Source organism: Eschrichtius robustus, chromosome 11, assembly GCF_028021215.1.
Source record: "Eschrichtius robustus isolate mEscRob2 chromosome 11, mEscRob2.pri, whole genome shotgun sequence".
In the NCBI taxonomy this organism is placed as follows: domain Eukaryota; kingdom Metazoa; phylum Chordata; class Mammalia; order Artiodactyla; family Eschrichtiidae; genus Eschrichtius; species Eschrichtius robustus.
The window spans coordinates 91,137,878-91,159,737 of NC_090834.1; the positions used below are offsets into that span (position 1 = coordinate 91,137,878).

The 21,860-nt window shown below is 50.4% G+C and overlaps 1 protein-coding gene across 1 annotated transcript in view; it reads left to right on the top strand.

Moving 5' to 3' along the window:
• The window catches only part of PRR5L (proline rich 5 like), a 73,332-nt gene that overhangs the window by 45,234 nt on the left and 6,238 nt on the right, over positions 1-21,860 (top strand). The window contains exons 5-8 of the mRNA XM_068556449.1: positions 3,087-3,144; positions 8,280-8,371; positions 12,084-12,224; positions 16,474-16,600. Of these exons, the coding sequence (XP_068412550.1) occupies positions 3,087-3,144; positions 8,280-8,371; positions 12,084-12,224; positions 16,474-16,600 (418 nt within the window). The remainder of the gene's footprint in view (positions 1-3,086; positions 3,145-8,279; positions 8,372-12,083; positions 12,225-16,473; positions 16,601-21,860) is intronic.

A 21,860-nucleotide genomic window follows, 5' to 3' on the forward strand; every position in this document is an offset into this window, starting at 1 on the left:
CTACAGATTCTCAGGGGAGAAAATGATTGGCTCAGTTTGAGACCCAGGTAGGGTGGAGGGCAGGCACCAAGCCAATCAGCTAAGCTGAAGATGCAGGCTGGATTCAAATGGTTCGAGCATGCAAGATGGGGCAAAGCACCACTGCGTCGGTAGCGGGCGATTCTCCAGAGAAGCGGGGCTGTGAGCCAGGCTGGCCCAAAAGATCCTAACTCACTTAGCACGTGCCAAGTAAAAGATGGAGACCGTACTTCTAGCTGCAGCTTATTAAACTGTAAAATAAGAGCAAAACCTACAAAGCGTAGGGGTCTAAACATTTTCAAGATGCTTTTGAAAGGTGCTTTAGCTTCCTGGAAAATATGTCCACCTAAAAATGATTGAAACTGTATGTGACCAATTGATTTGGACCACAGGGCTGGGGAGACGGGGGAATGACTAGATGATTCTTAAGGCCCCTTTTAAGTTTTTGTTACTGTTATTTTGGTCTAAGCTACAGAATTTCTATGCCGTGTATCATGAGAAATTTTAAAATGAATGTTTTCCATTTCTCCATAGTACACAAATAACTTCTTCTCCTTGAAAAAAAATTTTTTTTTGCCCCAAATATCTCCTTGAAGGGGGAGACATAGAAAAGAGGAGGAAGGAGAACCTAGGCCACTTTTTAAAGTTTATCTCTTAAGATGCAAAGTAGTTTTTATCAAATGAAAATAAATGCCATTTGTAAAATAAGAGCAAGATGTACAAATGCACAGGGGTATTTGAATTTTAAGGACCGATATCACTTTCTCTCCTCTTACAAATATTCTATCTCTTATCTTGATTTCTTAAAACCAAAAAATGGTCTGTAGCATCAAAACAGGCAATATATACGCAATATTTATTAGCTTCTACTATGTTCTAGGCACTGTTCTCAGAGCCAGGAGGACTAAGTTAAGTGGTCCTCACTCCTAAGGACCTAAAATCCTAACACATAGGATATAGGGTTTGAATTAATTTCCATTATTAACTCATGATATAACCTCGACTAGGCTTTTATTTCTCTCAGGGCCTTGGTTAGCCCCCCACACGTTTAAAATGTAGATAATTACAGTGATCGAACAAATTTATGAAGCCTGCATCATAGGGAGGAGTATCTCTTACATTTGTAGGTGCATCTCAGAAACATGAAATTAAGGAGGGTTTGTAGATGTTTTGGAAGAAGTCTGAGGTGTCAGTGTTGGCAGTAGAGGTGGTGACAGAGAGCAATGCATCAGGAGTCCTTGCATGGAGTGCCAAGGGGACTCCCTGAGGCCCTCCTCTGGGCCAGTGAAAGGGACCCGGGCAGACACTTCAGACCTCAATTGGGATTTTTGCTCAGAACCATTCAGGGGGAGTGACTGCCATCTGGAAACACCTCCACCATCCATTCCTGCCCAGCTCAGCTGGCACAAAGTCTTGGATCGTTTCAGTTTGGTGCTGTGGTGTTTTCTTGCTGCTGGGATCCGTGTGCTTGGCTAGAAGGTAGAGAACACAGAGTTTCACCTTAAGTACCTGTCTGTTCCATGATTCCTAGTAAAGGAATCGATTTTTTTTTTCCTTTAACAGAGTCGGTAGACTCCTATAGGATGTCACTCTAACTTTGAGTTGGGGTTCCATCTTGAAACTAAATGGTGGCCAATTACTTTTTAAATTAGGTTATAACTTGTGAATTTTAATAGGATCTATAAAATTTGGTGTATATGTATTAGTCACAGGAATGTGATAGTACCTTTGATCAAATACTTTAATATATTTGATGTAGGTACATTCATTACTGACTCTCTTTACTTCCCACTCCTTTTGTGAAGATAGTTGGGCTAAAAGAGCAACTCTTGTCATCACTACCCATTTCCACAGATTACTGGGAACATAAAACACCGTGTGTGTGTATTTATAATGATTAATTATTATAAGAACTTTATGATATTGCTGTTGTGATGCCATTTTGTAGATAAGGGACTCAAACTCAGGGAAATGAAGTCCAAGATCACACAGCTAGAAAGTAGCTGAGCTGGGACTTGAACTCCTGTCTGATGTCCAGGTTCTTTCTTCTCTGCCATGTATGCTCCCATCATCACTGTAACAGGGTTTTAGGGTTTTATAAAAGAGAGTACTAAGAAACGCATTAGGTTTTGGGTAGGATATATACCACTGTGTGTCCCCTACCCTATAAGCATAGGCCTTTGCTAATCTAGGGATGTGAGGTGAGTGGGGAGGCATCCTTACTCTCTGAGCTTCCGTGGCCTTTGGAGAGGCTGCCCGCGTCTTGTGGGACCAGCTGTAGCCTTCTGAGGGAAGGAGGGGTCTGGGTGGGAAGACTTGCTGGAAGGCAGCAAAGCAGAGTGGACAGAACGTGGCTTGTGGAGCCAAGAAGACCAGCTCTGTGTCCTGCGTTCCAGCCTCTTCCCCAACCATCAGTAAAGTTAGGGTAATGGCACCAACTTGACCGGATTATTGGGGGGGCCAGAATTAGATGAGATGAAGAATATAAACCCTCTGATACATGCAAAACACTCAGCGGTTGTTAGTTGTAATTGCAAAGGGACTTCCTCTTACTCCCTCTTTCCACAGCTTTCCCACGCACACGCCCATTGACGGACACACACTCACTGCTGCTTAAAATCTTGCAGGCAGTCTCTTTCATGCTAGCATGAGAGATTTATCGTTTTTATAAAAAATCATTTTTATAAAAAAAATCCATTATTTCTGCATAATTTCCCATTGCCTCCATGCTCCCTTTTCTGAGTTTTACATGAAGGGCTTGAAAGACATTGGGTGTCTACCCTAGTCCTTCCAGAGAATTCAGCCAAGCTTGGGGCAGCCCATTCCCTGGTCGGAGGGATGGGGGTGGCACTTGGGTTTGGCTCTCATCTCCCTCCTTTGCTTCGGGCTGTCTCACTGATGCCTCTGGAAGCCTCGGCCTTCCTAGAGGATAGAAGGCTTCTTCAGCCTGGAGGCATGAGCAGTGCCTGAGTGCCTGGAACCCTGTGCCGTCGCCCACTGGGAGTAGACCTGGGTTTGTCACGCGGTGAAGTAGCCCAACTCTTGTGTCCTTTGTTCTCTTTCGGCAGAACCAGCTTCTAGCAAAAGGACTGCTGTTTGTGGAGGAGAAGATTAAGCTGTGTGAAGGCAAGTACAAGGCAGCCCCCGTCCGACGGGCCTCTGACTCAGCCTTTGATGCTTGGACAGCTGGAATGCTTCTGTCCCAGAGAGGCAGGCTCGAAGCGCGTGCGTCGCCCCGGCCGCCCCTTCTCCAGCTAGGGGGACAGCATTTCCGCCTGAGTTAGCCACTCCCAGCGGTGCAAGTCAGACTGTGTTTTGAGACCTGAAGGGGAATTAGGGTGGCCTCTTTGGAGACCCCGTTAAGGGGGGTTTTCATGGGATGCATGCTGGTGGTCCCCTTTGAAGGGACAACTTATACCGCAGATCCTGCCGTGCTGTTCCGTCTGGTTTGATCCAGGCTATTTCCTACTGGCCTTTGTATAATACTGTTTCTTGAGGTGGAGCATGTCAGGAGGCCAACCCACTTGAGGGACAGGAGGCTAGGCAGGCACCTGCTCGATGGGGGCTGATTTAATCAACAAAGAAAAATGTCCCAGCCTTAGAAGAGGCTAGAGTTAAGCTGACAGGATAGAAAGGCACTGAATGGATCTGGGAGGTGGCCAAGGGCAAGAGTCGGCCAACCCCGTGACTCCACCAACGGCTAATCTCAGCTCCCACCAATGTGGATCCAGCTTACCACCTACTTCTTGGCTGACTTTTGGCAAGTTTCTCGTTTCTTTGAGCCTTGGTTTTTTTTAAATAATTTCAAAAAATAGATAAATTTATTTATTTTATTTACTTATTTTTGGCTACATTGGGTCTTTGTTGCTGTGCACGGGCTCTCTCTAGTTGTGGCGAACGGGGGCTACTCTTCGTTGCAGCGCGGGCTTCTCATTGTGGTGGCTTCTCTTGTTGCGGAGCACGGGCTCTAGGGTGCATGGGCTTCAGTAGTTGTGGCTCATGGGCTCTAGAGCGCAGGCTCAGTAGTTGTGGCGCACGAGCTTAGTCGCTCTGCGGCATGTGGGATCTTCCTGGACCAGGGCTCGAACCCATGTCCCCTGCATTGACAGGCGGATTCTTAACCACTGCACCACCAGGGAAGCCCTAAAATAATTTTTAAAATGATAAAATGGGACTAGGGATCGTAGGGAGTAAAAGGAGTATAACTGGCGTAGCTCCATACCTGGCACATAGTAGGTAAGCAAACTGGTTCCTTCTTTTTTTTTTTTCCTATTCCAGCCTAGAGACCTCCATCTGTAGGTCAAGTTTACTTCTAGATTCAGACTTATCAGGCAGTGGGTCATTCCTTTTTTCTTCCCCTTCCCTGGGAGAGACACTTGTGTCCAGTGAAGTGTCTCCTAGAAAGACAAAGTAGGAAGAAAAATGAGAAATTGACCCTGGAAGGTCCCAGTGCCCAGCACACAGTGAGTGCTCACCAAACCTTTGGAAAATGAGAGGTTTGAAATTAACCTCTGTCTATTCAAGAATTGACTGAACCTGCAGCCTTGTTTCCCTCAAATGCAACTGCGTTGAGATTTTTTTTCAACCTTAGAGATACCCAGTAACCCGAGGCCTTATTTTTGAGTGACTGGCGTTGACAAGAGCTTCGTGGCCCTTTTGCATGTTGGAGTGAGGCTAGCACACCAGTGTGAAACGTAGCTGCCTGCTCGGTCTCCGGCCACATCGTAGTAAGTCATTTGGAGTTATTCCGTGCTCCTGGAAATGCGGAAAGCCAGCATTATGAAAGAGATGCTGAGCAAAACCAGAGCATCAAGGACCCTTAAAAGGGAAAGTTGACTGTCTGTCATCCAAGTGACAACATAGCTACATTCAGAGTGAAAACTCAGGCACAGAGCTAGATGGGATAAACAAAGGGCATCCAGGGTTCTGTGTTTCTGCCCTAAAGCACGACTAGAGAGCAGTGGGCTGGGATGCTCTTGCTGGGTCCCTTCTTGTCCTGGGGTCTGGGTGGCAAGGTTCTTTCTGCACAGTGAATGGGCAGGTGGGAACCTGTAAGGGTCTTTCACATCTTTAACCAGAACATCTCTACTTTTTCATTTTGTGTGTTATAACTCCAAGAAAGATTTTATTTGGATAAAAGGATTCTTTGGCTATAAAATAGAGTTTTGGATCCATCCTATCACTGAACAACCTTTACTTTATTGACCTGGCTTGTACACAGCCCCTCTACCTGATGGCTGCAGAAGGGGCAGAGGTAGCCCCTCATTATGTGGTGCACTTCCGTGGACAGGATATGCCTTGTTACTTTCTGTAATCTTTTCTAGGGCTTTAGTGACCTTGGCTTTAAAGAAGTTCCTCATACCTATTCTATATACCTCTCTGGTGATCTAAACTTCTGTGGCAACTAGAGGACAGTTTTTATAGGACAGTCATCTAGAACCTCCCATCCAAACCCCTTTCATCGTTGCAGGGGGCTAAGGCCTTGACTCGTGGGCTGTTCTTGGAGATGGAGTCACCTCCTTCCTTTAACTCTTTCTTCCCGGGGCTACTCTGCTTTGTTAGCCTGTGTCTCTCTGATGTTCTTCTCTGAACACTTTCCAAAACCTCCACTCCCCTCTGAAATTTGCAGCAGGCAGTTAGACCCAGGCTCCCAGGAGAGGCGCCTTCCTGCTGCCGGGTTGAAGGATGACTTCACTGCTGATGAGTATTCCATCTTGGAGGTGAAGGGGAGTAAGTAGGCACCAGCACTGAGCATCAGGCTTCTCTGTCACTTCCTTCCAGTCGGGAGGGCCTCTGCTTGTCTTTGTGATGGAAGACTTAGGATAAGGCCATCAATAAAGGAGCCGGCATAGCCTTTTCTCCTTTGAGATACACTCTCCAGGTGTTGGGATTCACCTTGGTTTTAGGCACCAGGATGCCCTAACATTTCAGACCATCCTCTTGACTTCCTGACCTCCTCCCTGCAGTGAACTAGCCTACCTTTGAAAAGAGAATGGTGATTGATGCATTCATGCAAACATTTATTGATTATCTACTATTTTTTTTTTTTTTTTTGGCTGTGTTGGGTCTTCGTTGCTGTGCGCGGGCTTTCTCTAGTTGCGGCGAGCGGGGGCTACTCTTCATTGTGGTGCACGGGCTTCTCATTGCAGTGGCCTCTCTTGTTGCAGAGCACGGGCTCTAGGCGCGCGGGCTTCAGTAGCGTGGCACACGGGCTCAGTAGTTGTGGCTTGCGGGCTCTAGAGCGCAGGCTCAGTAGTTGTGGCGCACGGGCTTAGTTGCTCCATGGCATGTGGGATCTTCCCGGACCAGGGCTCAAACCCGTATACCCTGCATTGGCAGGCGGATTCTTAACCACTGCACCACCAGGAAAGTCCCTGATTATCTACTGTTTACCAGGTACTTTGCTAGGTGCTGGGGACACAGTGGTGAACAAAACTTCATAGGATTACAGGTCCTCGAGGCCCTCACTACCTGGTAGTGGAGACAGGTATTAATCAAATCACCATCAGATATAAAACCCCAACTGGGACAAGTACTAAGAATATAATCCATAATAGGAGGATTTGGCCAGTGGGGGAGACTTTCTTGTGGAAGTAATGCTGGAGTTGAAAATATTAAGATAAACAGATGTACGTTAGGCAAAGAGAGGAGAGCGAGAACAGTCTAGCCAAAGGAACTATCACGTGCCAAGGCCCTGTGGCATGGAGGGGGCATGGTGAGTGTGAGGGGCTGAAATAAAAGTCACATACAAGGGGAATACAGAAGAGGATGAAGACACAGAAGAAGGAAGCAGAGTCTCCCCAGCCAGGCTGCCTATGCTGTGGTTTCTTTATCTAAGAGCAAAGGAAAGTGTTGGAGCTAGCTATTAAGTCCTGCTCTGTCCTGTCCCATATCTCGGTTAAAAGGTAACCTCCTTCCACTCACCAGCCCCAGCATCTGCAAAAACCTATGCACTCAATACTTGCCATTCATTCATTTAAAGATTACCAAACATTGATTTACTGATGTGTCTGGCTAAGTGCTAGAAATAGAATGGTGAGCAGGACAGACAGGGCCGGGGCCCTCACTCCCATTCTAGTGGAGGAGACAGAGAAAGAAGTAAATGAGCGATTCCAACAACACGTAATTAGCACACGGTGAGGGAAAGTAGAGGCTGCTGTGGATTTGCATTTCTCTCCAGTGTATTTCACTCTGACCTTTCAAAATCTGCGCAGCTTTGGCCCCACTATCTACTAGTCGTGCCCTCGTTCTGTTTTCTCTCCCAGCCACTGCTTTTGTTGTCCGTTAGATTAATAGATGGACAACACTAAATGAGTCTTTCAAGATCAGTTCAGTGGAACTGGCCGTGCATTGCCAGACGCATCTCTCAGGGTCTAATCTTGGCTGACCCAGTTTCCCTGCCTCAGCTGAGCAGAGATAGTGCCCAGTCAGCTCTGTTATCTAGGTCATTAAACAGCAGCCACCGTGCAGGCTCTGCCCTGCCAGTGCCTGCCTTTCCTGCAGGTGCAAAGTCCCTCGAACAGCCTTCCGGTGGCGTTGGGTGACCTATGTCCATCTAGCCTGGGGGTGGCGCTTGGCCAGGGCTCGGGCTTCCTGATCCGGGGGATGAGGGTAGGCATAGTGTCAGGAAGTGGGTCCCGTGTTTTGCAGGCGACTGTTCAGAGAATAATGCCCTGCCGATTACAGTGGGTGGAGGTGATAGTTTCTGAGCCCTCTTTCCGTCTCTCTCAAGTGACAGCTCAAATCTAGACTGAAAAGCCAGTGTCTTAGTGATTATGAAAAACAAAATAATTTATAACTGTGCACATGATCTTTCTGGATTATATGGGTAAGAGCACGGGTTCTGGAATCCCAGCTTGGCCTTCTACCTATGTGACTTTGAGCCCAGATACCTGGCCTGTCTGAGCTGTAAAATGGGGTAATAGCATCTACTCATGAGATAGCTTATAGATAAATAATCTAGCAGAGGGCCTGATAATGTTGTAACCATTCTCGTGATGATAGCAGTTATGGCGTGCTTTTCAAAATTCAGCTCTCTTTTCTGGATTAAGGGAGAGAAGGCATATTTGCATATTTTCGGTCGAGTTTTCCCATCCAATCCCATGTTTACTGTAGTAACACTTCTGGATCAAAAGTAGGTAATGAGCTTCCTCTCACGACCATCCCATGCTCCATTTGACGTGGAACTGTCTCCTGGCCTCTCCTGCGAGTAATGACCAAGTTCTTTCTTTCTCCCCTCCCATCTTCTCGCCCTCATGTAGGTGAAAATCGCATTGAGGTTCTGGCTGAAGTCTGGGACCACTTCTTCACTGAGACTCTCCCCACCCTGCAGGCAATATTCTATCCAGTTCAGGTCAGTCTTACTGGGGAACATCCTCCTGCCGGCCTGGGCAGTCTGTCTTATTCCTTGGCCTTTGCCCCCTGGGGCCTGCCAGCGAATGGGGGAAAACCAGGGGATTGGGCGCTGCCTGAGCTGGCTCAGGACCTTGGACACCTTTGGAAGGCCACTCTGTTCTATATTCAGCATCTAACCTCAAGCAACGAACAGTGCCTGCATACCTAGCAATTTGTAGGCGCTCTCTTCCCTCTTGGTTTTGAGTATGTCTGTATATTCTTGGAGTGGTTTGTTTCTTCTTACTTTTCAGAAGTAGGGAAGATGGGGGAAGGAGACTTTTTCTTTCCTTTTCTTTCTTTTCTCCACCCCCCCTTCTTTGAAGCACAATTTTCCGGCACGTTTTCTGTGGCTCCCAAATTGTGGGAAAGGGACAATGTTCCTTGCCCTTTGTAAGGGATTCCTGAATATGAGAAGGCCCATGATGTCGCAGGAAGAACTGTGGACCTGGAATCAGTTGCTGGGTTTGGGTAAACTCATTTCCTGTTTCTAGGCACAGCTCTGTTTCATCTCCTGCAGAATGAAGAATTTAGAGTAAAACCGAGTAGCATCTCTTATGCTTCTTATTCTGTGAGCTCAGCTCATTCTACCACCTGCGTTGGTTTCCCTCTACCTTCCTGAAGGGGCGAATAGCAGGACTGGTCAGTGCCGGGTCAGAATGGACAGCCCCTCAGGCAGACTGACCAATAAGTATTCTTCTCCAAAATATATGTCTCTGTCATTCGCTTATGCTGCTATGTGCTCATGAGCGCTCCTCCCACTGCGGTTAAGACATCGTATCTAACCAGGTTTGTTGAAGTGCAGGCGTGGGCGCTGCAATAATACAGCCATTAGCAAAGGTAGGAATTACCTTGTACCAGAGGTAAGGGCCCACGTGCTTTGTTTGCTCTGAGTGGTATTTTAAAGGAAGTTGGAATTCTTTTAAATACATGTCAAATATTTAAAAATTGGGAGGTTGTGCCTTCAGAGTCCATTTCCCAATTCAGGTTTGCCCCTAACAATTCCAGTAGAAGCGTCTGGCCTGCAGCACACTGCTCTTCTCATCCCAGCCTCAGCTCCACCCTGCACCCCTGTGAGAGGATTTGAAGCATTTATGTGGATGGTTCACTCCCTGTGTCCACAGACTTCTCCCTTCTCTGCAATACTCACTCCTCGGCCAACAGTGGGTCTTAAGAAGACACACCAGGGAGGTAGGGTTGCCAGATTTCGCAAATCAAAATACAGGATGCTGAGTTAAATTTCAGATAAACAATAAATAATGCAGTATTTGGGATATACTTATGCTAAAAAACGATTCAAATTTAACTGGACAGCCTCTGCTTTATTTGGCAGTCCTACTGGAGAAGGGGTGTAGACCTAGGTCCCCCTTAGGACCATTTGGGCAGGGAACTCCAAGGTGCGGAAACCCGGATGGATTTAGAATGGGGAGGGAGGGATCTGAGTGGGCATGGCCCCGTACAGTCATTGGAGGGCCAAGAGGGGCCCTCTTAGCCTCAAATCCAGGCAGGAGCCCAGCTGCATGAGTCTGAGGATGATACTGTCCTGCTTCTCTTGAAAAATTCTAAGATCTGGCAAGAGTTGCTATTGCCCCTGTCTGCCCCCCCGCCCCCCACAATTTCCCAAGTGCTGCTGCTGGTCCAGACACCCCACTCTGAGGACCCCTGAGTTAGGGACTCTTACTACTGGTAGTAACACCCCCAGAGGTGTCTGTTAGTCCAGCTGGGTCCTTCTCACAACTCGCTGTGTAAGTGTCTGTGTGAGACCTGCTTCCTCACTGGACAATGTGTTTGCGTGCCCACTGTGTTCAAGGGTGTGGAACTTTGCCTGCCTTTTTCTGTCTTGTAAAGTGAAAGGAGTCCTGGCGATGAAGCGAGGGCACAGATACCTACGAGATGATAGAAAGTCAGTGCCGAGTGCTGGGATGTGGTGCAAAGAATAGAAACTGTAGGACCTTGGGAAAAGTGGGGGGACCACTGTCATTGGAGCTGGTTGGGGAAGGCAATCAAGGAGTGGTTAAACTGAGCCTGTGAAGCATGGGTGGCGTGTATCTCTTGGGACTGGAGGGCAGGGGGATGCGGGGATGGCAAAACCACTCTTGCCCATGTTTCTGTAAAACCCTAAGGAGTTGCAGGAAGTGCAAAACTTCCTTAAACCTTGGTCAACTTGAGGGATGGGAAGCTATGTCGTCTTTGGGAGGAGACCCCAGTGATACCTCACCTCTACCAAGGTGATTTTTGTTGTGTGCTGTATGTACATGTGCAAAGGAGAGTCCAGGAAATGGGCCCTCCTTTCCCTTTCTGTTTTGGGAAACTTTAGGAGCTCTAAAATCAAATAGTTTAGGTTTGAGATCCAGCTCTATCTTGGGCAAATTCCTGTCACTCTGGGTGTAGGGTTTTTCATCTGTGGAGCGGGTTTTAGAGTAGTATCTATCTCAGAGGTGGTCGTGAGGATTAAATGTGCCATTTACATCTAGGATATTGAGAATCAAGCCTAGCACATGGTCAGAGCTTAGTGAGGGTCCGCTCTTACGATGATTAATTACTGTTTTCATTCTCTGCCCCCAGCCTACATGGTTGAACAAGTCCCTTTCTTCTACTTTCCCAGTGATTTTTCTTCCTGTATTTCTTGCATTTGCAGAAGAGTCTAACAGGTCCTGTATTTCCTTCTTTGCCTGGCATATGATAGGTGAGCAAGTATTGAATGGGTGAAGCTGAGGAAGCAGCCTTGGCTGTAGGGAAGCGCTGTTGATCTTCCCTCTCGTTTCTCCTCATCTTCCTCCTTCCTGACCACTAGCACACCACGGCCCCCACTGTACGTGTCTTGTATCATCTTTGGGTCATCTAGGCAGGTTGAGTCACACCTTATCTGAAGTATAATTGATTTACAATATTAGTTTACAATGTTGTACAGCATAGTGATTCAATGTTTTTATAGATTATACTCCATTTAAAGTTATTGTAAAATATTGGCTATATTCCCTGTGCTGTACACTATATCCTTGTATCTTATTTATTTTATACCTAGTAGTTTGTACCTCTTCATCCCCTACCTCTGTGTTACCCCTGCCCTCTTCCCTCTCCCCACTGGTAACCACTACTTTGTTCTCTGTATCTATGAGTCCGTTTCTGTTTTGTTATATTCATTAGTTTGTTTTATTTTTTAGATTCCACATAGAAGTGATAAGGTACAACATTTGTCTTTATCTGTCTGACTTATTTCACTAAGCGTAATACCCTCCAGTTTCATCCATGTTGTTACAAATGGCAAAATTTCATTCCTTTTTATGGCTGAGTAGTATTCCTTTGTGTGTGTGTGTGTGTGTGTGTGTGTGTGTGTATTTATATACACACACCACACCTTCTTTATCCAGTGATCTGTCTATGACATTTAGGTTGTGTTCACGTCTTGGCTATTGTAAATAATGCTGCTATGAACATTGGGGTGCGTGGATCTTTTCGAATCAGCGAGTCACACCTTATCGTAAATGAAGCTTTTGTTCTGAAGGACAGGGGCCAAGGCTTTGACTGTTTGACAGCCCCCCTGGGCCTTGCAGACACCTCGTTCCCCCAACCATCCATTTGTTTTGCTGGCCCCCATGTGGTTGGTGGCAGATCTCACCTCCCGACGCTGCTTCTTCTCTCACCTCCTGACGCTGCTGCCTCTCGCCTGCCAGGGCCAGGAGCTGACCATCCGCCAGATCTCCCTGCTGGGCTTCCGCGACCTGGTCCTGCTGAAGGTGAAGCTGGATGACTTGCTGCTGCTGGCCCAGCCCCAGCTGCCCTCGTCCATCATCCAGATGTTGCTCATCCTGCAGGTGAGGCCGGGCGGAGACATCACCGCAGGTTGAGGGGGAAAGGGCCCTGTGCCCAGAGCACCCTGGCTCAGTTTAGTGTCCTTTAGTGTCATCGATCACGTTCCAGTTCATTTGCTGTGTGTCCACGGTGCACCGTCAGGGTCCCTGGCGCTGTGCTGGGTGCTGGGATCCCGGGGGGAGCAAGGGGAGCGCTGTCCCATCCTTCAGGGAGTGGACACCCCGGGGGGAGCAAGGGGAGCGCTGTCCCATCCTTCAGGGAGTGGACACCCTTCTCCCCCATCCTGTCATGTCAGGGAGCCTCGAGTTGTAAGTTACGACCGGAACCCACTGCATCCCAGCTCAAGCCAGACCAGGAACCCACAGGAAAGGTCCTCAGGGGCTACAGCCACAAGTGAGACCACGTCAGGCCACAAAGCTGCCAGCCTCTCTCCACTTACTGGTCTCTACTCGTATCTGGTCCACCTGGCTTCTCTCTGACGCTGCCTCTCCTGGCCCTCTTGGACTTGTTCTCTCTCTCTCTCTCTCTCTGCAGAGTTGCATTCAGTGCTTTGGTTTGCACCGACAAGCGTGGCATCCCACGGCTTGCATGTTTCCACCAAGAGATGACCCAGGTGGTTGCCTAGCATCTCTTAATCCCAATTCTAAATCAACGATAGGAAGATGAGCTAACCCTGGCTGGCTCCCGGCTACCTGCCAGGCATGGGCCAAGGGCTTAAAGTGTGTCGTTTTCTGAATCATATAATCCAAACCTTACGAGCTGGATACTGTTGTCAGTGCCATCTTACAGATGAGGAGACTGAAACCCAGGAGGTTTATGTGTTTGCCTGAGGTCCCGCAGCACGAGGTAGTAAGATTTAGAACTGTGTACACTCAGGGGAAAGACTGATTGGCTCAGCTCGGGCCACATGACTCCCCTTTGCACAATCGGCTGTGACCTTGAGTAGGATCACATAGAATACACATGGCCTCCGTGAGGCCAGTTCTATGGATAGGGGTGCACAATTCCAAGAAACAAGGCTTGTGGCCTAAGGACATCCCCAAAAAGGTGGCTGCTATGCCTCTCCGACCCCTGTACCGAGTTCAGATGCTCAGCCCTGAGCCCGTCCTCAGGGAAGACAGTTTCATTCTTGATCCGGCTGGTGAGGATCCCTGGCTGCCGTCTCGGCAGGGGTGGAACGTCAGGCGTGGAACCGCTGATCTCTCCCTCCCCACCAGCTGCTGTTTTCTTCCGGTTCTCTAGCTGGGCCGTCCTTCTGGGCCGTCTCCCCCTTTCCTGCGGTCAGAGAGGAGGAAGAGTTACCTAACAGAACGAGAGGGGGTGTCATTGGCTAGAATACCAGGTCAAGTATTTTTATGAAAAGGAAGGAGAAGGAATGGGGATAGAAGAGTATGTGTATGCAGCTCAGGTCTGTGAAGCATAAAATAGGGCTTGGGTCCTGAAGAAGGAGTCTAGAAAAGGAGCCCTTTGGGATTCGGAGAGGAAGATGAGGAAAGGAAAGTTGGGCTTCCACACTTCCATTTCCATTTATATTCTGGGAAGTCGGGCAAGGAAACAGTCTCTGTTTTCCCATTTCACAGATGAGATGGAGGTTCAGAGAGGTTGGCAGACTAACTCAAGGTCACGTACTGATTTGTGAGAGAGCTGGATTTGTCACCCATTCCTCAGTTCTTGCTGTTTCTACCTTCCCACCTAGCCTTTCCCGGCTGCCACTGCCTCCCCTCCTGCAGTCTCCCAGGGTACTTGGAGCCGCCCCATGAGCTTCTGAGATGGTCTGTTTAACACAGGACATTTGACATCATTTCCCCGAGGGCCTCCTGGGACTGGTTCCCTGGTCCATGTTCTTCTACACTCTGGGAGCTAGGAAGCCAGAGGCGCGAGGGTGACAGTGACAAAGGCAGGTTTTTCCCCAGTCCAGGTCCAGCTCCTTGGGTGGCAGGGGCGGCAGCTTCTGGATCTGAATGGAACGTGCAGGCTGTACTACCCTGGGACTGTCCCCGCTGCGGGAAGTTTAGGCCCCAGTAGTTAGAATTGCTCTGCTCTCTCCCTGGGCCCCTACTTTCCACAGCGCCATGAGATCTGGGGCTGGTTTTTCCCTGCCTGACTCATATGGAGAAAAGAGCCATTTCTCAGGCCATCTCTCCCTTTTCCAGTGCTTTTCCAAAATGTCCCTGAACAAACCCCACCCCCTCCCCAAAATATACAAGGGGTTCAAACTTTCCTGCTGTGGGCCATGACCTCCTGTCCTTAGGCTGTCCAGGAAGAGGCTGAGCCAGAGGTTTTGACCACGGTGGAGATCTGGTTCCCCCTGGCAGGGGCAGACAGGTCTGAGACCATCCTAGAATGGTCCCTTCCTAGGGGACCTGCCAAGTCAAGCAGGTGTGCTCCCTGCCGGGCCGTCCTCCAGGGCCCCCAGTCTCAGGAGGGCCCTGTGCTTGGTTTAATTCTCTCCTGTCGCCGTCGGGAAACTCTTAACAATTTTTGAACAAGGAACCCCACATCTTCCTCTTGCGCTGGGCCTCGCAGATACATAGCCGGTCCAGCAGCCAGGCCAAGGGCTGAGGGCAGCTGCCTCCTAGAGGGCTGTGTGCAAGTCAAGTTCTCAGCCCAGGGAGAAAACCATCCAGCTCCGAATCAATGCATTTGTTAGTTAAACATTTTCTTCCCACCTCCTTCCTCTTTTCCTTATTCTGTCATCCCTCTCTGTTTAGTGCTTAGGAATTGTAGAGGGGGAGAGGCTTAGGGAGAGAAGGCAGATGAGAAATATCAAGGCATAAAAAAATGAGAAAAAAAAGTTTCCTCAGCTCTGAAACCCAACCGAGGTGGTTTTGGGGCTGAAACTGGTCCACTTTTGAGGCCGGGGGTGGGTCTCTGGGTGCATGAATAAGGCTCCTCTCTCCCTTCTACTGCCTGGAGGATCCCCTTACATTTGGGCAGATTTGTGTGTGAAGCATCTTATTTCCACTGCTGGCCTTTCCCAGTGCTTCAGCTCCTGCTAAGCAGTATTGGAACCTGGGGGCGTGAAAAACCACCAAGTGGTCTGCCCTTCGTCACCCCCTTCAAGCGCCAGGCAGCCCCATTCGCATTTTCTCTTCATTTCCTTTCCAAGCCCTTCCCAGCCCTAACTTCCAAGTCTTCTGCACCGTAGACCCCTCCTCAGCCTCCTCTGTGTTTCCTTAAGCTTCCCCCTCCCTCCCACTGCCCCCAGCCACCTCCTTCGCACGGTGATGGAGCTGACAAAGGACCATGTCAGCCAGTTGCCTTGGGGGCTTACCCCTCACCCAGCGATCTCCAGCTTGTAGGACTGGCCCTTCCCTTTTCATGGCCCAGCCTCCAAAACTCCAGTGCAGTGGAGAGTTTTTGCTTTTCAAGTGAGGGTAGTATAAAATCTATTCCGTGCTGAGAATTTGATGGGACAACCCTTTGGGCTGAGCATAGGCCCCGCAGAGCCTGGTCTCTGCTCCCCTGCAGCCCCTCAACATGAGCACGTGGCTTCTAGGCCTTTCCAGCGAGAAATTGAATTCCCTTGGAGTCTGCTGGTTTTCTAGAAAACCTTGGTGATTTTCTGGCTCCTTTTAGCTCTGAGGACTCCTGTCGCGCTGGGCTTTAGAACTGATCCTTCATCTTGGTGCTAAATGGGTGTCTAGTTCCACAGTGACACTCCCTTTCTTCTACTCTTCTGGACTTCTCCATATTCTGTCCCCCTTTCTTTTCTAGCTAATTAACAAGGGGCAGTAAGATGGGCTTGGAGCCAGGCAGCCTGTGTTCCAGTCCCAGGTTTTTGCCACTTTCCAGCTGTGTTTCCCTGGGCAAGTTACATGAGCTTTCTGGGTCTTACTTTCCTCATGTGTAAAAGGCAGATGATGAGGGTTGTCGGGAGGCCTCTGTGCTCTGATACACGTGAAGTGCTTATCTAAAGCGCCTGTGTGCCAGCTGTGAAACAGTCATTGTGACAGAGAGGGTGAGAGTGCTGTGGTTGGAGCCATTCAGACCTCAGCCCCGGAGCTGGGGTGGGGACAGTTCCCACGGGCCCGGCATCGGGGTGGGATCCAACCGCAGAGGCCACGGTGCTCTCCGTGCGCAGTGCCGATCACCGCCACCCACGACAAGGGCCTGAGGCTTCAGTCCTGGCTGTCCTTCATTTCAGCCACAAGGATGCGGCCTGCCTTGAATATAGTAGGAGGGCAGTCAGAATCAGCTGGGCATCGTGACTTTGACTGACCTTTGTCTCTCTTGGGTGTTTATTTCCAGAGTGTTCACGAGCCCACAGGCCCAAGCGAGGGTTATTTGCAGCTGGAGGAGCTGGTGAAGCAGGTGGTTTCTCCTTTCCTCGGCATCAGCGAGGACCGCAGCGTCTCAGGCCCCACGTACACACTGGGTAAGGGGCACGGCTCTCAAGCCGCTAGGAGCCTCCGTGGCAATGGTACCAGCTATGTTTTACCGAGCCCCGATTACACCCCAAGCCCTTTGCTTCCCATGTGGGTCGTGCAAATCTCTGCATGTCCATCGCTCATGTTTCCCGCTGGCCTGTGTCTCGGTAACCTCCCCTCTCGGCAATTCCTCCCAAGGCGCTGTTACCACACCTCCGTGGTGGCGCTTGTTTGATCCGCATCTTTGATCGGTGGCTTTGATCTTTTTCGGTGTCTGCGATGTTAATTTTCCTGTATCTCATACCAGAAACTGCCTTACTGCACCCCATCCCCCCATGAGTGGAAAAACCACCAGTGATGAATTTCCCTGTGAAAGCAGCTCAGAATGTGAAACCAGCTCATTGTGTGTGTGGCTGGAGATACAGCTGCTGGCTGCCCACTACATTTCTATAGTTACCGCCAGGGCCTTCACACCAAGGACAGGGGCTCCGGGACTGGGGGACAGATCCCGTTGTGGCCTTTTTCAGTGGCTGTAAAGCTAGCATTCAGGCTCTGTACTAGTCACCCTGGCGAATCTAGAGTTGAATTGGGTCTGTTCCTTCTCTCAGTGAGACCACAGCCTAGATGGGAAAATAGCTACAGAATATCATAAACAATATGGCTCAGTTACCCTCTGAAATGAAAATCCCCCAAATGCATGAACTTTTGGTTTGTGGTTCTATCTCCAGCACCCAGAATGGTGCCTGGCATACAGTAGGCACTCAAAAAAAAATATCTGTTAGATGGATGGGCGGCGTCTGTACCTGGGGCTGAGGTGACCAGCACCCACAGACAGGTGCAGAGGCGGAAAGGGATTCCCCAAATTTGGAAACTTTTGCCCCCTCTTCTTGCTTGAATGGAGACCTAGCTGAGCTTCAAAGAAAAGGGGGGAGGAGCAGCCTCCAGCAGGCTTCCCGCCCCTTCCTGGGCCTCAGGACTGCAGAAAAAAGGCAGGGCCGGCCACAGTTTTCAGGGCCCCTTTATGCTTCTCTGGAGACACCAGTATAAACACAGCCACCACAGATCCGAGGGTGCTGGCCCGAGCCTGGACCTTCACACTCCCTCCTTCTCTCCCTCCCTCCCTCATTCCACCCGGCTGAAGGAAAACAGTTCCCTGCCCTCCCCATGAGGAGGCCTGGGCGCCACCTTCCTGTTTTGGCCCGGCAACTGGCCCCCGAGTTTTTCGGGCAGATGTCAAGATGCCAGCGGGTTAGCCAGGCCATGGCACGGAGCCCGCCATCCACTGGGCCTAGAGCCGGGAACAAGAATAGATTTGGAAGTTTGTTCAGTGAGGACTTGCTCTAAGAAGGGATACCTTCAACTTTTCGGCTATAATAAGACTAAAACATACTTTCATCAAATTGTAAACCAAAAGCCTGAGGTTTTATTCTTATACCAAGGACAATCCTTTGCTCTGGGGCGTTGTCACAGTAGGGGCAGAGAGGGAAGGAAATGACCTTCTTTTGATTATTTTTTTATTATATTATTATTTCAGCAAATGTATACTGAGACCCTGTCCCTGGCGCCTTGTGAGGTGCTGCAGGTATATCTGTGACAAAACTGACCCACCCCTGCCCTCTGGGACGCAGGGTCTGGTGAGGAAGTCACAAACAATAGATGATGACTCATCAGTGTACCAGTGCTCTGAGTGGGGAAGTCCAGGGCCCACGGCAGGAGGACTTCACCTGGACTGGGAAATCAGGGAGGACTCCCTGGAGGAAGTGGTATCTGCAGTGGGACCTGGAGGATGAATATAAGTTAGCTGAGTAAACGGGAAAGGAAGACTGTCCCAGGCAAAGGGAAGGATCTTTGGGAGGGTTTTGGAGTTGGGGGGAGGAGGGCGGGGAGCAGGAGGGTGAAGCATTGGAGGAACTGAGAGGGCCTTAGAGTTTCAGAGTGGCTGATGGCAGGGGAAGCCCCGGGACACAGACCACATCCTGGGCACTGTGCGGGTGGGCTGGATACCACCTTCCCACGCACAGCGGAGGCAAATGAAGGTCAAGGTCGCTTGGCTAGTGGAGACAGGCTTCCAAAGCCCCGAGCTGTTTGCACTTTACCAGCTTTTTCCCACACTCCGCCCGCACCCCACCCACCCCGTCAACTCCTAGGAGGTGACTGATTTCACTGAGGGACAGCAGAGGAGCTGGTCCTTCCCTCTCTGTTGTCGACTGAAAAATATATACAACCTAAAAGCTGAGAATTATGTTTTATTCAACGGACAAACTGAGGACTCACGTGCAGAAGACAGCCTCTCGAGAGCTCTGAGGGACTGTTCCAATGAGGTCAGGGAGGAGCCAGGATATGTAGAAGTCTTAGCAACAAAGACCAGGTAGTCGGAACATTGAAAGAATACTGTTAAAGGAAAACAGACATCTCAAGTCAGTGAATTTTGCGCTTTTCTGCATATGGGAAGATGCAAGAGTCTGGGCTCATTGAAATCATTCCTTTGATACCCACCTTAACTCTCTAGGGCCAGTATCCTGCTCTTCTCCATCCTGAATCCTCTCAGGGGGCAGCGTCTGTGGCTGATGGCTTGACGGCCACAACCCCTTTGCTTACTGACACGCAGGCAACATTCCTTGTCCACACACTCCTTAGCCCAAGGGGTATCCGAGGCCGACATGTCATCCCAAACCCCTGGGTACCAGAAAGCTCACATGGCCACGAAGGTGCCCTTCCTTATCGAGGACACCCCTTTCTAGATAAAGAGAGGAGTCTCTGGGCCTCAGTCGTCAGTTGGAGGCAATGACATTTCTCCTGCCTGTGGAAGAGGCAGCTGCCTGTTATGATGACCGGCTGAGGTAGAGACTGAGGAGATGGAGTGGACGTGAGAGATCCCTGGACCCTCAGGAGGGCTTTGCCACGTCCGCTCTGGGCCTGACTCAGTGGGAGGGGTCAAGGGCAGCTGGGACCGTCATCTCCACAGCCACCCCTTATCAAGTGCTCGTCACCTTCCAGGCCCTGAGCAAGGGCTTGGCATGTAATCATCCTCACAGACTGCTGCGAGGGTGCCTGCTCTCGTGACCTCAGACTCAGCGTTGGTAAGAAACGTCCCCCGGGTCACATGGGGTAGGTGACCAGAGCCAGAGAAGTGGTTTTCCAGGGGGCTCCCCACTGCACCCACGTGCCCACACAGGTTGATCTGGGGACTCAAGGGCAGGCCCTCTTCCTACTGGCCAGGCCGATGGGTCTGAGAGTTAAGCCTCTCCCTGCAGATGTGCAAGGCTCGCTTCAGAGAGAAAAGATGAGTCCAAGGCCGTGATGGAGTGAGTGTGTGTGTGTGTGTGTGTGTGTGTCCTCCCTGCCAAAGCTGTCGCTTTTCTCGGGCAGACGGAGTGTGGGGATGAGGAGGAAGATAATGAAATCTTAAAAAAAACCCAAGAAAACAAAAAAAACCAGGCTGATTTGTCAGAGGCCAGGCCCGTGTTTCTACCTTTCTGGTTTCCCAAGTTTCCAGGCTGCTGCCCTGGCCTGGGTAGTGCGCGGTTTCTCCCACATGGAAGCCTGGCCTCCCACCCATGTCTCTCCATTGTGTCCTCCCTCAGGGGGAGGGCCCTTTTCCTCAACATACTGTAACTTGTCCCCGTGACCAGTAGGCATTCATGGGCTTTCAGGTGTCGGGGCCTGAAGAGGGACACCCACTGTGGACGTGGTGGGCAGGGATCACAATGCCTGCCTTATGGGGGCCGGTGAGGCCCGGCCAGCGAGCCTGGGAGATCAAAGGCCTGGGAACTGAGTCCCCAAGAAAGGACCGCCTCCTCCAGGCTTTGCTTCTCTCTGGGGGGTTGAAAGGAGCTGCCGTGGCTGGCTCCGGAGCAGGGGGATGAATGACAGGGCTCAGCGGGGCGCCCGGGGAGTGAGGGGGGAACAAAGGCTCCCCTCACCATACCCCATGTGACAGGCAGGAGGAGGCCTGGAAGTGGGTACAGGAGGTGGCAGGGCCCAGCCCCTCTCCCTGCTCCAAGGGCCCCGTTGCAGGGGAGAGACCAGTTTTTAGGCCCCAGCGGGAGATCCACAGCTTAGTCAGTCCCTTAATGGAAATTTCCTTCTCTGAGTGGCAGGGCCCAGCTTTCCCTGATGCAAATAAGGAAAAGAGGGAAAAGAGAGCAAGCAGCCACAGTGTGGGGAGGCCACTATCAGCTCCAGGCCTACGCTTCAGTTTTAAGGCCTCCCAAGGGGCCCTAGCGGGGTCTGACCTCGCCGGGGACACAGCTTGGCGTATACTTGTCCTGGGGTTGGCTCTGGAATCTGGTGGGAGCTTCGTAAGGACACACTGTCTGCCCAGGGGACTCACACAGCCCAGCGGCCCCTGTGGTCTCGGCTGTGCCCACACCCAGTCTTGGGAGCCAAAACATTCCACCCAGAAAGCAGGAGGAAGAGCTGGAGGCCTCTCAGTCAGCGTCAGGGAACAGCCCTACAGAGAGAGGTGAGGCCAGCCGCAGAAGGAGCAGGGCCCTGGAAACCACAAGGGCTGGGCTTCAGCTGTGTGCCCTGGAGTAAGTTACTTAACGTCTCTGAGCTGCAGAGGGCCGAGCACAGAGGAGGAAGAAGACGGCCTGTCTCAGGGCAGGGCCCAGGCAGAGCTACCACCTGCTGTATTATGGGCCCCAGATAGGATGGCCTGGGGCCTGTGGAATCACCCCAGGTGAGGAGCTGTGTGTGCCTCCCCTTCCCTTCTCTGGACCCCAGACCACATTCTGGCCCTTGCCATGGTGTGTAGTCATGGCCTGATTATTTGTTGGTCTCCCCCTTAGACCGGGAGCTCGTTGCATGTGGCTCACCTGTATCCCAGGCCTGGCATAGACCTCTCCTCCGAGGGAGGGAATAAATGAACCGCCAGCTGGGGTGCAGTCTGTCCATCCCTCTCAAAGGAGCAGGCCCATCTAGAAGGACCCCTCTTCATGACTCCTCCTCCTCTGAATCCCCAGAGTGCTCTGTCTGTAGCCCTGCCCTGCCACTTGACACTGATTTGCGTGCAGGCCTCCCAGAGGTCAGGAGCAAGGGCTGTGCTGTCAGCTTTGGGTTTGAATCCCGGTTTCATCACTAATCGTGACTGTAAAATGATTTAGCATCTCAACCTCAGGTTCCTTTTCTGCAGAATAGTTAGCAGGAGATCATGTCAGTGAAGCTTCTCCTTTTTTGCTACAGTGCAGAGTAGATGCTCAGTTAATGATTGCGCCTGAGACCCTACCCCTCTCCAACGCACACACCCGCTGCGCTCCAGCCCCT